General features: G+C 47.9%; 1 protein-coding gene across 1 annotated transcript in view; it reads left to right on the top strand.

Annotated features, from left to right (window-relative positions):
* Positions 1 to 15,108, top strand: part of LOC139384762 (palmitoyltransferase ZDHHC1-like) — a 102,775-nt gene that overhangs the window by 69,963 nt on the left and 17,704 nt on the right. The window contains exons 5-7 of the mRNA XM_071129634.1: positions 4,138 to 4,262; positions 4,636 to 4,791; positions 13,038 to 13,159. Of these exons, the coding sequence (XP_070985735.1) occupies positions 4,138 to 4,262; positions 4,636 to 4,791; positions 13,038 to 13,159 (403 nt within the window). The remainder of the gene's footprint in view (positions 1 to 4,137; positions 4,263 to 4,635; positions 4,792 to 13,037; positions 13,160 to 15,108) is intronic.

Genomic DNA, 15,108 nt, shown 5'->3' with positions numbered 1-15,108 from the left:
GTGACTAGGTCTGAAGGTTAGAATGCTCTCCTTGGTGACTTTAGGTCTGAAGGTTAGAATGCTCTCCTTGGTGACTTTAGGTCTGAAGGTTAGAATGCTCTCCTTTGTGACTTTAGGTCTGAAGGTTAGAATGCTCGTCTCGGTGACTTTAGGTCTGAAGGTTAGAATGCTCTCCTTGGTGACTTTAGGTCTGAAGGTTAGAATGCTCTCCTTGGTGACTTTAGGTCTGAAGGTTAAAATGCTCTCCTTGGTGACTTTCGGTCTGAAGGTTAGAATGCTCTCCTTAGAATGCTCTCTGAAGGTTAGAATGCTCGCCTCGGTGACTTTAGGTCTGAAGGTTAGAATGCTCTCCTTGGTGACTTTCGGTCTGAAGGTTAGAATGCTCTCCTTGGTGACTTTAGGTCTGAAGGTTAGAATGCTCTCCTTGGTGACTTTCGGTCTGAAGGTTAGAATGCTCTCCTTGGTGACTTTAGGTCTGAAGGTTAGAATGCTCTCCTTGGTGACTTTCGGTCTGAAGGTTAGAATGCTCTCCTTAGAATGCTCTCTGAAGGTTAGAATGCTCTCCTTGGTGACTTTAGGTCTGAAGGTTAGAATGCTCTCCTTGGTGACTTTAGGTCTGAAGGTTAGAATGCTCTCCTTGGTGACTTTAGGTCTGAAGGTTAGAATGCTCTCCTTGGTGACTTTAGGTCTGAAGGTTAGAATGCTCTCCTTTGTGACTTTAGGTCTGAAGGTTAGAATGCTCTCCTTGGTGACTTTAGGTCTGAAGGTTAGAATGCTCTCCTTGGTGACTTTAGGTCTGAAGGTTAGAATGCTCTCCTTGGTGACTTTAGGTCTGAAGGTTAGAATGCTCTCCTTGGTGACTTTAGGTCTGAAGGTTAGAATGCTCTCCTTGGTGACTTTAGGTCTGAAGGTTAGAATGCTCTCCTTGGTGACTTTAGGTCTGAAGGTTAGAATGCTCTCCTTGGTGACTTTAGGTCTGAAGGTTAGAATGCTCTCCTTGGTGACTTTAGGTCTGAAGGTTAGAATGCTCTCCTTGGTGACTTTAGGTCTGAAGGTTAGAATGCTCTCCTTGGTGACTTTAGGTCTGAAGGTTAGAATGCTCCCCTTGGTGACTTTAGGTCTGAAGGTTAGAATGCTCTCCTTGGTGACTTTAGGTCGGAAGGTTAGAATGCTCTCCTTGGTGACTTTAGGTCTGAAGGTTAGAATGCTCTCCTTGGTGACTTTAGGTCTGAAGGTTAGAATGCTCTCCTTGGTGACTTTCGGTCTGAAGGTTAGAATGCTCTCCTTAGAATGCTCTCTGAAGGTTAGAATGCTCGCCTCAGTGACTTTAGGTCTGAAGGTTAGAATGCTCTCCTTGGTGACTTTCGGTCTGAAGGTTAGAATGCTCTCCTTGGTGACTTTCGGTCTGAAGGTTAGAATGCTCTCCTTGGTGACTTTAGGTCTGAAGGTTAGAATGCTCTCCTTCGTGACTTTCGGTCTGAAGGTTAGAATGCTCTCCTTGGTGACTTTAGGTCTGAAGGTTAGAATGCTCTCCTTGGTGACTTTCGGTCTGAAGGTTAGAATGCTCTCCTTGGTGACTTTAGGTCTGAAGGTTAGAATGCTCTCCTCTGTGACTTTAGGTCTGAAGGTTAGAATGCTCTCCTTGGTGACTTTAGGTCTGAAGGTTAGAATGCTCTCCTTGGTGACTTTCGGTCTGAAGGTTAGAATGCTCTCCTTAGAATGCTCTCTGAAGGTTAGAATGCTCTCCTTGGTGACTTTAGGTCTGAAGGTTAGAATGCTCTCCTTAGAATGCTCTCTGAAGGTTAGAATGCTCTCCTTGGTGACTTTAGGTCTGAAGGTTAGAATGCTCTCCTTGGTGGCTTTAGGTCTGAAGGTTAGAATGCTCTCCTTTGTGACTTTAGGTCTGAAGGTTAGAATGCTCTCCTTTGTGACTTTAGTTCTGAAGGTTAGAATGCTCGCCTCGGTGACTTTAGGTCTGAAGGTTAGAATGCTCTCCTTGTCGACTTTAGGTCTGAAGGTTAGAATGCTCTCCTTGGTGACTTTAGGTCTGAAGGTTAGAATGCTCTCCTTGGTGACTTTCGGTCTGAAGGTTAGAATGCTCTCCTTAGAATGCTCTCTGAAGGTTAGAATGCTCTCCTTGGTGACTTTAGGTCTGAAGGTTAGAATGCTCTCCTTGGTGGCTTTAGGTCTGAAGGTTAGAATGCTCTCCTTTGTGACTTTAGGTCTGAAGGTTAGAATGCTCTCCTTTGTGACTTTATGTCTGAAGGTTAGAATGCTCGCCTCGGTGACTTTAGGTCTGAAGGTTAGAATGCTCTCCTTGTCGACTTTAGGTCTGAAGGTTAGAATGCTCTCCTTGGTGACTTTAGGTCTGAAGGTTAGAATGCTCTCCTTGGTGACTTTAGGTCTGAAGGTTAGAATGCTCTCCTTGGTGACTTTAGGTCTGAAGGTTAGAATGCTCTCCTTGGTGACTTTAGGTCTGAAGGTTAGAATGCTCTCCTTGGTGACTTTAGGTCTGAAGGTTAGAATGCTCGCCTCAGTGACTTTAGGTCTGAAGGTTAGAATGCTCTCCTTGGTGACTTTAGGTCTGAAGGTTAGAATGCTCTCCTTGGTGACTTTAGGTCTGAAGGTTAGAATGCTCTCCTTGTGACTTTCGGTCTGAAGGTTAGAATGCTCTCCTTTGTGACTTTAGGTCTGAAGGTTAGAATGCTCGCCTCGGTGATTTTAGGTCTGAAGGTTAGAATGCTCTCCTTGGTGACTTTAGGTCTGAAGGTTAGAATGCTCTCCTTGGTGACTTTCGGTCTGAAGGTTAGAATGCTCTCCTTGGTGACTTTCGGTCTGAAGGTTAGAATGCTCTCCTTGGTGACTTTAGGTCTGAAGGTTAGAATGCTCTCCTTTGTGACTAGGTCTGAAGGTTAGAATGCTCTCCTTGGTGACTTTCGGTCTGAAGGTTAGAATGCTCTCCTTAGAATGCTCTCTGAAGGTTAGAATGATCGCCTCGGTGACTTTAGGTCTGAAGGTTAGAATGCTCTCCTTGGTGACTTTCGGTCTGAAGGTTAGAATGCTCTCCTTGGTGACTTTAGGTCTGAAGGTTAGAATGCTCTCCTTGGTGACTTTCGGTCTGAAGGTTAGAATGCTCTCCTTGGTGACTTTAGGTCTGAAGGTTAGAATGCTCTCCTTGGTGACTTTCGGTCTGAAGGTTAGAATGCTCTCCTTGGTGACTTTAGGTCTGAAGGTTAGAATGCTCTCCTTGGTGACTTTAGGTCTGAAGGTTAGAATGCTCTCCTTGGTGACTTTCGGTCTGAAGGTTAGAATGCTCTCCTTAGAATGCTCTCTGAAGGTTAGAATGCTCTCCTTGGTGACTTTAGGTCTGAAGGTTAGAATGCTCTCCTTGGTGACTTTAGGTCTGAAGGTTAGAATGCTCGCCTCAGTGACTTTAGGTCTGAAGGTTAGAATGCTCTCCTTGGTGACTTTAGGTCTGAAGGTTAGAATGCTCTCCTTGGTGACTTTAGGTCTGAAGGTTAGAATGCTCTCCTTGTGACTTTAGGTCTGAAGGTTAGAATGCTCTCCTTGGTGACTTTAGGTCTGAAGGTTAGAATGCTCTCCTTGGTGACTTTAGGTCTGAAGGTTAGAATGCTCTCCTTGTGACTTTAGGTCTGAAGGTTAGAATGCTCTCCTTTGTGACTTTATGTCTGAAGGTTAGAATGCTCTCCTTTGTGACTTTCGGTCTGAAGGTTAGAATGCTCTCCTTGGTGACTTTAGGTCTGAAGGTTAGAATGCTCTCCTTTGTGACTTTAGGTCTGAAGGTTAGAATGCTCTCCTTGGTGACTTTAGGTCTGAAGGTTAGAATGCTCTCCTTGGTGACTTTAGGTCTGAAGGTTAGAATGCTCTCCTTGGTGACTTTAGGTCTGAAGGTTAGAATGCTCTCCTCGGTGACTTTAGGTCTGAAGGTTAGAATGCTCTCCTTGGTGACTTTAGGTCTGAAGGTTAGAATGCTCTCCTCGGTGACTTTAGGTCTGAAGGTTAGAATGCTCTCCTTGGTGACTTTAGGTCTGAAGGTTAGAATGCTCTCCTTGGTGACTTTAGGCCTGAAGGTTAGTGTCCATGTACCCTAACCTATCCTCTCTCTCTCTACCCCAGGCTCTTCCTGAACAGTGTGATCTCTGCTCTGCTGGGTATATGCCTGGTGGTGGTCATCGCCAGTTACATCTTCATCGAGTTCTTCTTGGATCCCTCAAAGCTGCGCACTGACAAACACTTCCAAGGTAAATCAATCAATCTATCAACGTTATTATTAGAGAGAGAAAGATAAATATTTTACTATATGTGTCCCCTCCTGAAGTCTGTGCTGATGTCCTTGTCTCCCCTCACAGTGAAGAATGTCCCTGCCTTGTCCCCCCTCACAGTGAAGAATGTCCCTGCCTTGTCCCCCCTCACAGTGAAGAATGTGCCTGCCTTGTCCCCCCTCACAGTGAAGAATGTCCCTGCCTTGTCCTCCCTCACAGTGAGGAATGTCCCTGCCTTGTCCCCCCTCACAGTGAAGAATGTCCCTGCCTTGTCCCCCCTCACAGTGAAGAACGTCCCTGCCTTGTCCCCCCTCACAGTGAAGAATGTCCCTGTCCTTGTCCCCCCTCACAGTGAGGAATGAGACGGTGGTGTGGTTTATTTTCCTGCCCGTGGCTCCGGTCTCCACAGCAGGCCCAGCCATCCCTACCCTGGCTGGCCTCACCATCGCCCTGGGCCTGCTCTCTGGTCTGCTGCTGGGGCATCTACTCTGTTTCCACTTCTACCTCAGTGAGTTTAAACATCTGGCTGGATGGCTCTTTGTATGTCTGTCTGTCTGGGGGCATCTACTCTGTTTACACTTCTACCTCAGTGAGTTTAAACATTTGGCTGGATGGGCCTTTGTATGTCTGCTGGGGCATCTACTCTGTTTACACATGTATACTGTACCTCATTAAGTCTATCTAGCTGGCTCACTTTGGGCAGTCCAAGAACTCACATTTATATCTAACGTTTACCTACCAACTAAGGGTTTATATATAATGTTTACCTACCAACTAAGGGTTTATATCTAACGTTTACCTACCAACTAAGCATTTATATATAACTAACTTTATACCTTAGTCAAAATCTCTCACAGTGTACACTTTGGTCCTTCACATCTCAACAAGAGTCTGTAAATCATATGGGGTGGCAGGGTAGCCTAGTGGTTAGAGTGGAGGGGGGGCAGCGTAGCCTAGTGGTTAGAGTGGAGGGGCGGCAGGGTAGCCTAGTGGTTAGAGTGGAGGGGCGGTAGGTAGCCTAGTGGTTAGAGTGGAGGGGCGGTAGGTAGCCTAGTGGTTAGAGTGGAGGGGCGGTAGGTAGCCTAGTGGTTAGAGTGGAGGGACGGTAGGTAGCCTAGTGGTTAGAATGGAGGGGCGGTAGGTAGCCTAGTGGTTAGAGTGGAGGGGCGGTAGGTAGCCTAGTGGTTAGAGTGGAGGGGCTGCAGCGTAGCCTAGTGGTTAGAGTGGAGGGGCGGTAGGTAGCCTTGTGGTTAGAGTGGAGGGGCGGTAGGTAGCCTAGTGGTTAGAGTGGTGGGGCGGTAGGTAGCCTAGTGGTTAGAGTGGAGGGGCGGTAGGTAGCCTAGTGGTTAGAGTGGAGGGGCGGTAGGTAGCCTAGTGGTTAGAGTGGAGGGGCTGCAGCGTAGCCTAGTGGTTAGAGTGGAGGGGCGGTAGGTAGCCTAGTGGTTAGAGTGGAGGGGCGGCAGGGTAGCCTAGTGGTTAGAGTGGAGGGGCGGTAGGTAGACTAGTGGTTAGAGTGGAGGGGCTGTAGCGTAGCCTAGTGGTTAGAGTGGAGGGGCGGTAGGTAGCCTAGTGGTTAGAGTGGAGGGGCGGTAGGTAGCCTAGTGGTTAGAGTGGAGGGGCGGTAGGTAGACTAGTGGTTAGAGTGGAGGGGCTGCAGCGTAGCCTAGTGGTTAGAGTGGAGGGGCGGTAGGTAGCCTAGTGGTTAGAGTGGAGGGGCGGTAGGTAGCCTAGTGGTTAGAGTGGAGGGGCGGTAGGTAGCCTAGTGGTTAGAGTGGAGGGGCGGTAGGGTAGCCTAGTGGTTAGAGTGGAGGGGCGGTAGGTAGCCTAGTGGTTAGAGTGGAGGGGCGGTAGGTAGCCTAGTGGTTAGAGTGGAGGGGCGGTAGGTAGCCTAGTGGTTAGAGTGGAGGGACGGTAGGTAGCCTAGTGGTTAGAATGGAGGGGCGGTAGGTAGCCTAGTGGTTAGAGTGGAGGGGCGGTAGGTAGCCTAGTGGTTAGAGTGGAGGGGCTGCAGCGTAGCCTAGTGGTTAGAGTGGAGGGGCGGTAGGTAGCCTAGTGGTTAGAGTGGAGGGGCGGTAGGTAGCCTAGTGGTTAGAGTGGAGGGGCGGTAGGTAGCCTAGTGGTTAGAGTGGAGGGGCGGTAGGTAGCCTAGTGGTTAGAGTGGAGGGGCGGTAGGTAGCCTAGTGGTTAGAGTGGCGGGGCGGTAGGTAGCCTAGTGGTTAGAGTGGAGGGGCTGCAGCGTAGCCTAGTGGTTAGAGTGGAGGGGCGGTAGGTAGCCTAGTGGTTAGAGTGGAGGGGCTGCAGCGTAGCCTAGTGGTTAGAGTGGAGGGGCGGTAGGTAGCCCCGTGGTTAGCGTGGTGGGGGGGCAGGGTAGCCTAGTGGTTAGAGTGGAGGGGCGGTAGGTAGACTAGTGGTTAGAGTGGAGGGGCTGTAGCGTAGCCTAGTGGTTAGAGTGGAGGGGCGGTAGGTTGCCTAGTGGTTAGAGTGGAGGGGCGGTAGGTAGCCTAGTGGTTAGAGTGGAGGGGCGGTAGGTAGACTAGTGGTTAGAGTGGAGGGGCTGCAGCGTAGCCTAGTGGTTAGAGTGGAGGGGCGGTAGGTAGCCTAGTGGTTAGTGTGGAGGGGCGGTAGGTAGCCTAGTGGTTAGAGTGGAGGGGCGGTAGGTAGCCTAGTGGTTAGAGTGGAGGGGCGGTAGGTAGCCTAGTGGTTAGAGTGGAGGGGCGGTAGGTAGCCTAGTGGTTAGAGTGGCGGGGCGGTAGGTAGCCTAGTGGTTAGAGTGGGGGGGGCGGTAGGTAGACTAGTGGTTAGAGTGGAGGGGTGGCAGGTAGACTAGTGGTTAGAGTGGAGGGGTGGCAGGTAGACTAGTGGTTAGAGTGGAGGGGCTGCAGCGTAGCCTAGTGGTTAGAGTGGAGGGGCGGTAGGTAGCCTAGTGGTTAGAGTGGAGGGGCGGCAGGGTAGCCTAGTGGTTAGAGTGGAGGGGCGGTAGGTAGCCTAGTGGTTAGAGTGGAGGGGCGGCAGGGTAGCCTAGTGGTTAGCGTGGAGGGGCGGTAGGTAGACTAGTGGTTAGAGTGGAGGGGCTGTAGCGTAGCCTAGTGGTTAGAGTGGAGGGGCGGTAGGTAGCCTAGTGGTTAGAGTGGAGGGGCGGTAGGTAGCCTAGTGGTTAGAGTGGAAGGGCGGTAGGTAGACTAGTGGTTAGAGTGGAGGGGCTGCAGCGTAGCCTAGTGGTTAGAGTGGAGGGGCGGTAGGTAGCCTAGTGGTTAGAGTGGAGGGGCGGCAGGTAGTCTAGTGGTTAGAGTGGAGGGGCGGTAGGTAGCCTAGTGGTTAGAGTGGATGGGTGGCAGGGTAGCCTAGTGGTTAGAGTGGAGGGGCGGTAGGTAGCCTAGTGGTTAGAGTGGCGGGGCGGTAGGTAGCCTAGTGGTTAGAGTGGGGGGGGCGGTAGGTAGACTAGTGGTTAGAGTGGAGGGGTGGCAGGTAGACTAGTGGTTAGAGTGGAGGGGTGGCAGGTAGACTAGTGGTTAGAGTGGAGGGGCTGCAGCGTAGCCTAGTGGTTAGAGTGGAGGGGCGGTAGGTAGCCTAGTGGTTAGAGTGGAGGGGCGGCAGGGTAGCCTAGTGGTTAGAGTGGAGGGGCGGTAGGTAGCCTAGTGGTTAGAGTGGAGGGGTGGCAGGTAGCCTAGTGGTTAGAGTGGAGGGGCGGCAGCGTTGGACTAGTGTAACTAGTAACTGAAAGGTTGTTCGATCGAATCCCTGAGCTGAAATTGTAAAAATATGTAATTCTGCCCCTGAACAAGGCAGTTAACCCACTGTTCCCCTGAACAAGGCAGTTAACCCCACTGTTCCCCTGAACAAGGCAGTTAACCCACTGTTCCCCTGAACAAGGCAGTTAACCCACTGTTCCCCTGAACAAGGCAGTTAACCCACTGTTCCCCTGAACAAGGCAGTTAACCCACTGTTCCCCTGAACAAGGCAGTTAACCCACTGTTCCCCTGAACAAGGCAGTTAACCCACTGTTCCCCTGAACAAGGCAGTTAACCCACTGTTCCCCTGAACAAGGCAGTTAACCCACTGTTCCCCTGAACAAGGCAGTTAACCCACTGTTCCCCTGAACAAGGCAGTTAACCCAGTGTTCCCCTGAACAAGGCAGTTAACCCACTGTTCCCCTGAACAAGGCAGTTAACCCACTGTTCCCCTGAACAAGGCAGTTAACCCACTGTTCCTAGGCTGTCATTGTAAATAAGAATTTGTTCCTGTTGGATCTCTAGGGGCGCTATTTCATTTTTGGATAAAAAACGTTCCCGTTTTAAGCGCGATATTTTGTCACGAAAAGATGCTCGAATATGCATATTCTTGACAGTTTTGGAAAGAAAACACTCTGAAGTTTCAGAATCTGCAAAGATATTGTCTGTAAGTGCCCCAGAACTCATTCTACAGGCGAAACCAAGATGAAACGTCAAACAGGAAATGAGCAGAATTTCTGAAGCTCTGTTTTCTAATGTCTCCTTATATGGCTGTGAATGCGACAGGAATAAGCTTAGTTTCCCCAAGATGTCGGCAGCATTGTGACGTATTTGTAGGCATATCATTGGAAGATTGACCATAAGAGACTACATTTTCCAAGTGTCCGCCTGGTGTTCTGCGTCGAAATTGGAGCGTAAAGCCAGGTGCAAGTATTTTTCCATTTGATTGAGAGGAGAAACCATGCTTCCACGAAGAGATATGTAAAAAACACCTTGAGGATTGATTCTAAACAACGTTTGCCATGTTTTCTGTCGATATTATGGAGTTAATTTGGAAAAAAGTTCACGTTTTGAGGACTGAATTTTCGGGTTTTTTTGGTAGCCAAATGTGATGTACAAAACGGAGCTATTTCTAATACACAAGGAATCTTTTTGGAAAAACTGAGCATTTGCTATCTAACTGAGAGTCTCCTCATTGAAAACATCCGAAGTTCTTCAAAGGTAAATGATTTTATTTGAAGGCTTTTATGTTTTTGTTGAAATGTTGCGTGCTGGATGCTAACGCTAATGCTAACGCTAAATGCTACGCTAGCTAGCTACTTTTACACAAATGATTGTTTTCCTATGGTTGAGAAGCATATTTTGAAAATCTGAGATGACAGTGTTGTTTACAAAAGGCTAAGCTTGAGAGATGGCATATTTATTTCATTTCATTTGCGATTTTCATGAATAGTTAACGTTGCGTTATGGTAATGAGCTTGAGTCTGTATTCACGATCCCGGATCCGGGATGGGGAGATCAGAGAGGTTTTAACTGACTTGCCTCGTTAAATAAAGGTAAGATAAAAAATAACAATATTTACCTCTCTTAGTGTGTGCTGTACAGAGTCAATGCTGTGGGGAAATAGTCATCCCTGAAAATGACTAGACTTCTATTCTGATCTGTGTCTCCTGCTGTGTGCCTCCATAGCAACAGCAGCATTAGCCCCAGTGAATGCAACAACCTCCATAGCAACAGCAGCATTAGCCCCAGTGAATGCAACAACCTCCATAGCAACAGCAGCATTAGCCCCAGTGAATGCAACAAGCTCCATAGCAACAGCAGCATTAGCCCCAGTGAATGCAACAAGCTCCATAGCAACAGCCGCATTAGCCAGAGTGAATACAACCAGCTCCATAGCAACAGCAGCATTAGCCCCAGTGAATGCAACAAGCTCCATAGCAACAGCCGCATTAGCCAGAGTGAATACAACCAGCTCCATAGCAACAGCAGCATTAGCCCCAGTGAATGCAACAAGCTCCATAGCAACAGCCGCATTAGCCAGAGTGAATACAACCAGCTCCATAGCAACAGCAGCATTAGCCCCAGTGAATGCAACAAGCTCCATAGCAACAGCCGCATTAGCCAGAGTGAATACAACCAGCTCCATAGCAACAGCAGCATTAGCCCCAGTGAATGCAACAAGCTCCATAGCAACAGCAGCATTAGCCCCAGTGAATACAACCAGCTCCATAGCAACAGCAGCATTAGCCCCAGTGAATACAACAAGCTCCATAGCAACAGCAGCATTAGCCCCAGTGAAAACAACCAGCTCCATAGCAACAGCAGCATTAGCCCCAGTGAATACAACAAGCTCCATAGCAACAGCAGCATTAGCCCCAGTATAAACAACCAGCTCCATAGCAACAGCAGCATTAGCCCCAGTGAATACAACCAGCTCCATAGCAACAGCTCACTGTTAACATCAAAATATGGGCTTAGAAAGCATCCCACTACTAAGTAATCACATCATGTTACAACACTGGCTTGTATTATCTCTCTCTCTCACACACACACAGACACACACACACATATACACACACACACATACACACACACACACACACAAATGTAGACCAGTATGTATGTTAGTCCCAGCATGGACTTTGTAGGATAGAAGGCCAAATAGGTGGAGGCTCTGCAGTGTGTGTGTGTGTGTGTGTGCATGCGCGTGTGTGTGTGTGTGCATGCGCGTGTGTGTGTGTGTGCGTGTGCATGTCAAATAGGATTTGCCTGCTCTTGTTACCTTGGGCACCAGAAGGCTGGATGTCCTTTGGGTGGTGGACCATTCTTGATACACACAGGAAACTATTTAGTGTGAAAAACCCAGCAGCATTGCAGTTCTTGACACACTCAAACCAGTGCACCTGACACCTACTACCATACCCTGTTCAAAAGCACTTAAATATTTTGTCTCTGAATGGCACACATACACAATCCATGTCTCAATTGTCTCAAGGTTTAAAAATCCTTCTTTAACCTGACTCCTCCCATTCATCTACACGGATAGAAGTGGATTTAACTAGTGGCATCAATAAGGGATCATATCTTTCACCTGTAATCACCTGGTCAGTCTATGTCACGGAAAGAGGTGTTCCTAATCGTTTGTCCACTCAGTGTAAATATACTGTGTCCCTGGGGCCTCCTGTTCCACACGATGACAATTAACTAATTGGCCCCATCACAGTACAACACAGTGTAAACAACAAGCCCTGGAGCAGGGACAATGAGCCCTAATTGGCCCCGTCTCGGTACAACACAGTGTAAACAACAAGCCCTGGAGCAGGAACAATGAGCCCTAATTGGCCCCGTCTCGGTACAACACAGTGTAAACAACAAGCCCTGGAGCAGGAACAATGAGCCCTAATTGGCCCAGTCACAGTACAACACAGTGTGAACAATGAGCCCTAATTGGCCCTGTCACAGTACAACACAGTGTAAACTGTAGGGATCTACTCTAGTCCTCCACTAGAGTGTATGGGAGGAAGGGGCCATAGGGAGCTACTCTAGTCCTCCACTAGAGTGTATGGGAAGAAGGGGCCATAGGGAGGAAGGGGCCATAGGGAGTTACTCTAGTCCTCCACTAGAGTGTATGGGAAGAAGGCGCCATAGGGAGCTACTCTAGTCCTCCACTAGAGTGTATGGGAGGAAGAGGCCATATGGAGCTACTCTAGTCCTCCACTAGAGTGTATGGGAGGAAGGGGCCATAGGGAGTTACTCTAGTCCTCCACTAGAGTGTATGGGAGGAAGGGGCCATAGGGAGTTACTCTAGTCCTCCACTAGAGTGTATGGGAGGAAGGGGCCATAGGGAGTTACTCTAGTCCTCCACTAGAGTGTATGGGAGGAAGGGGCCATAGGGAGTTACTCTAGTCCTCCACTAGAGTGTATGGGAGGAAGGGGCCATAGGGAGTTACTCTAGTCCTCCACTAGAGTGTATGGGAGGAAGGGGCCATAGGGAGTTACTCTAGTCCTCCACTAGAGTGTATGGGAGGAAGGGGCCATAGGGAGCTACTCTAGTCCTCCACTAGAGTGTATGGGAGGAAGGGGCCATAGGGAGTTACTCTAGTCCTCCACTAGAGTGTATGGGAGGAAGGGGCCATAGGGAGTTACTCTAGTCCTCCACTAGAGTGTATGGGAGGAAGGGGCCATAGGGAGTTACTCTAGTCCTCCACTAGAGTGTATGGGAGCAAAGCCTTTCATTGTAGGAGTGCTGATCTCTGATCAGTTTAGTCTTTTACATTATAATAAATAAGAGCGGGAACCTGATCCCAGGCCTGTAATGTAGAGAGTTACCACAAGGGGGGGTAGGAGGGATGTCTTTCCACTGTGTTGTAGCCTGCTACTGTTTTGTAGCCTGCTACTGTGTTGTAGCCTGCTACTGTGTTGTAGCCTGCTACTGTGTCCATAGAGAGAGCAAGGCAGCTTCCTTACGTTGGTGATGGAAGGCTGAGATGTCAACTGGCAGAATATTCAGCTCACGGACAATTTTATTTGGCCCGCAAAGTTTTTCTGAGACAAAAAATAAAATTTGTTTTTGGACATAAAATGCTAGGAATTATGATTCATAATGATGAATAATAATCTGTTTTTGGACATAAAAGATGAATAAATAATAATAATAATAAATAAAATAATTCACCTCAAAGTGATTTTAATTTAGTAAATCTGTTCCCAAGTAATTCCACTCATAAACAGAGAGATGTGATGCTGTATCAATGTAATCAACATTTGAAATGATTCTGTTTTTATTAAATATAAAATCTGTTAGGGATTTTTACGTCAATTTGTAATCTACAAATGAATTGGTCTCATGTTCTGGCCCTCCGACCGTCCACACAAGAAAATAAAAACATCTTGTAGCTGAATCTAGTTGATGATCCTTGATGTAAGATTTCATGAGATTCAGGTGTGTGTGTGTGTGTGTGTGTGTGTGTGTGTGTGTGTGTGTGTGTATGTGTCGCTAACCCTCCTCTCTCTCCGTTTACAGTGTGGAACCGTCTGAATACCTATGAGTACATCGTCAGACAGAGGCATCGCCAGGAGCCCAGAGACATCAGTAAAGGAGTACAGGGGACCCAAGCAGCGCCTCCTAAATCCAACCTCATCAAGGTACGCTGGTCCAGGGAAATAGGAGGGGCCATTTATATGCACTAAACAATGTCTCTTTCCTTCCATCCTACCTTCCAACCTCATCAAGGTACGCTGGCCCAGGGAAATGGGAGGGGCCATTTATATGCACTAAACAATGTCTCTTTCCTTCCATCCTACCTTTCAGTTGACTTGTGGTCCTCAGTCTCTAGATACCAAGGTACATAATGACTACCTCAGTCTCTGGATACCAAGGTACATAATGACTACCTTTCAGTTGACTTGTGGTCCTCAGTCTCTGGATACCAAGGTACATAATGACTACCTCAGTCTCTGGATACCAAGGTACATAATGACTACCTTTCAGTTGACTTGTGGTCCTCAGTCTCTGGATACCAAGGTACATAATGACTACCTCAGTCTCTGGATACCAAGGTACATAATGACTACCTCAGTCTCTGGATACCAAGGTACATAATGACTACCTCAGTCTCTGGATACCAAGGTACATAATGACTACCTCAGTCTCTGGATACCAAGGTACATAATGACTACCTTTCAGTTTGCTTGTGGTTCTCAATCTCTAGATACCAAGATACATAATGACTACCTCAGTCTCTGGATACCAAGGTACATAATGACTACCTCAGTCTCTAGATACCAAGGTACATAATGACTCCCTCAGTCTCTAGATACCAAGGTACATAATGACTACCTCAGTCTCTGGATACAAAGGTACATAATGACTACCTCAGTCTCTAGATACCAAGGTACATAATGACTACCTCAGTCTCTGGATACCAAGGTACATAATGACTACCTCAGTCTCTAGATACCAAGGTACATAATGACTCCCTCAGTCTCTAGATACCAAGGTACATAATGACTACCTCAGTCTCTAGATACCAAGGTACATAATGACTACCTCAGTCTCTGGAGACCAAGGTACATAATGACTACCCCCGTCTCTAGATACCAAGGTACATAATGACTACCTCAGTCTCTAGATACCAAGGTACATAATGACTACCCCAGTCTCTAGATACCAAGGTACATAATGACTACCTCAGTCTCTAGATACCAAGGTACATAATGACTACCCCAGTCTCTAGATACCAAGGTACATAATGACTACCCCAGTCTCTAGATACCAAGGTACATAATGACTACCTCAGTCTCTGGATACAAAAATTTATAAATTCTACCTCAGACCAGACTCACTAACTGTCTGTTCTACCTCAGACCAGACTCACTAACTGTCTGTTCTACCTCGGACCAGACTCACTAACTGTCTGTTCTACCTCAGACCAGACTCACTAACTGTCTGTTCTACCTCAGACCAGACTCACTAACTGTCTGTTCTACCTCAGACCAGACTCACCAAAAGAGAAAACGATGATGTTGCTTTATTAGCTATTAATCTCTGTGGTGTCAGTGTCCACACACACACACACACACACACACACACACACACACACACACACACACACACCCCTCCACTCGGGAGCTGAAACTGATACCCCACCAGAGGGGCTTGTGGGAAACGGAACCCGTTCAGGAACTAATCGGCCAATGGCACCTCTCAGATTCAATCTTTAATGGAATTCACAGATTTCTGTCCTGCTTCTTTGTGTTGGCTTCCACCTGTTTCCTTCGAACACAAACACTTCAGAGCACACCCTCTCTGTCTGTATCTCTCTCTGTCTCCCTCTCTCTGTCTCTCGCTCTCTGTCTCTGGTTCTCTCTCTGTCTGTCTCTCGCTCTCTGTCTCTCTCTGTCTCTCGCTCTCTCTGTCTGTATCTCTCTCTGTCTCCCTCTCTCTGTCTCTCGCTCTCTGTCTCTGGTTCTCTCTCTGTCTGTCTCTCGCTCTCTCTGTCGCTCTCTGTCTCACACGTTCTCTCTGTCTGTATCTCTCTCTGTCTCGCTCTCTCTGTCTGTCTCTCGCTCTCTCTGTCTCTGTCTCTCTCTGT

The sequence above is a fragment of the Oncorhynchus clarkii genome, chromosome 26, assembly GCF_045791955.1.
Source record: "Oncorhynchus clarkii lewisi isolate Uvic-CL-2024 chromosome 26, UVic_Ocla_1.0, whole genome shotgun sequence".
NCBI lineage: Eukaryota > Metazoa > Chordata > Actinopteri > Salmoniformes > Salmonidae > Oncorhynchus > Oncorhynchus clarkii.
The sequence above is the reverse complement of the archived record's forward strand: the minus strand, read 5'-3'. Positions and strand labels throughout refer to the sequence as shown.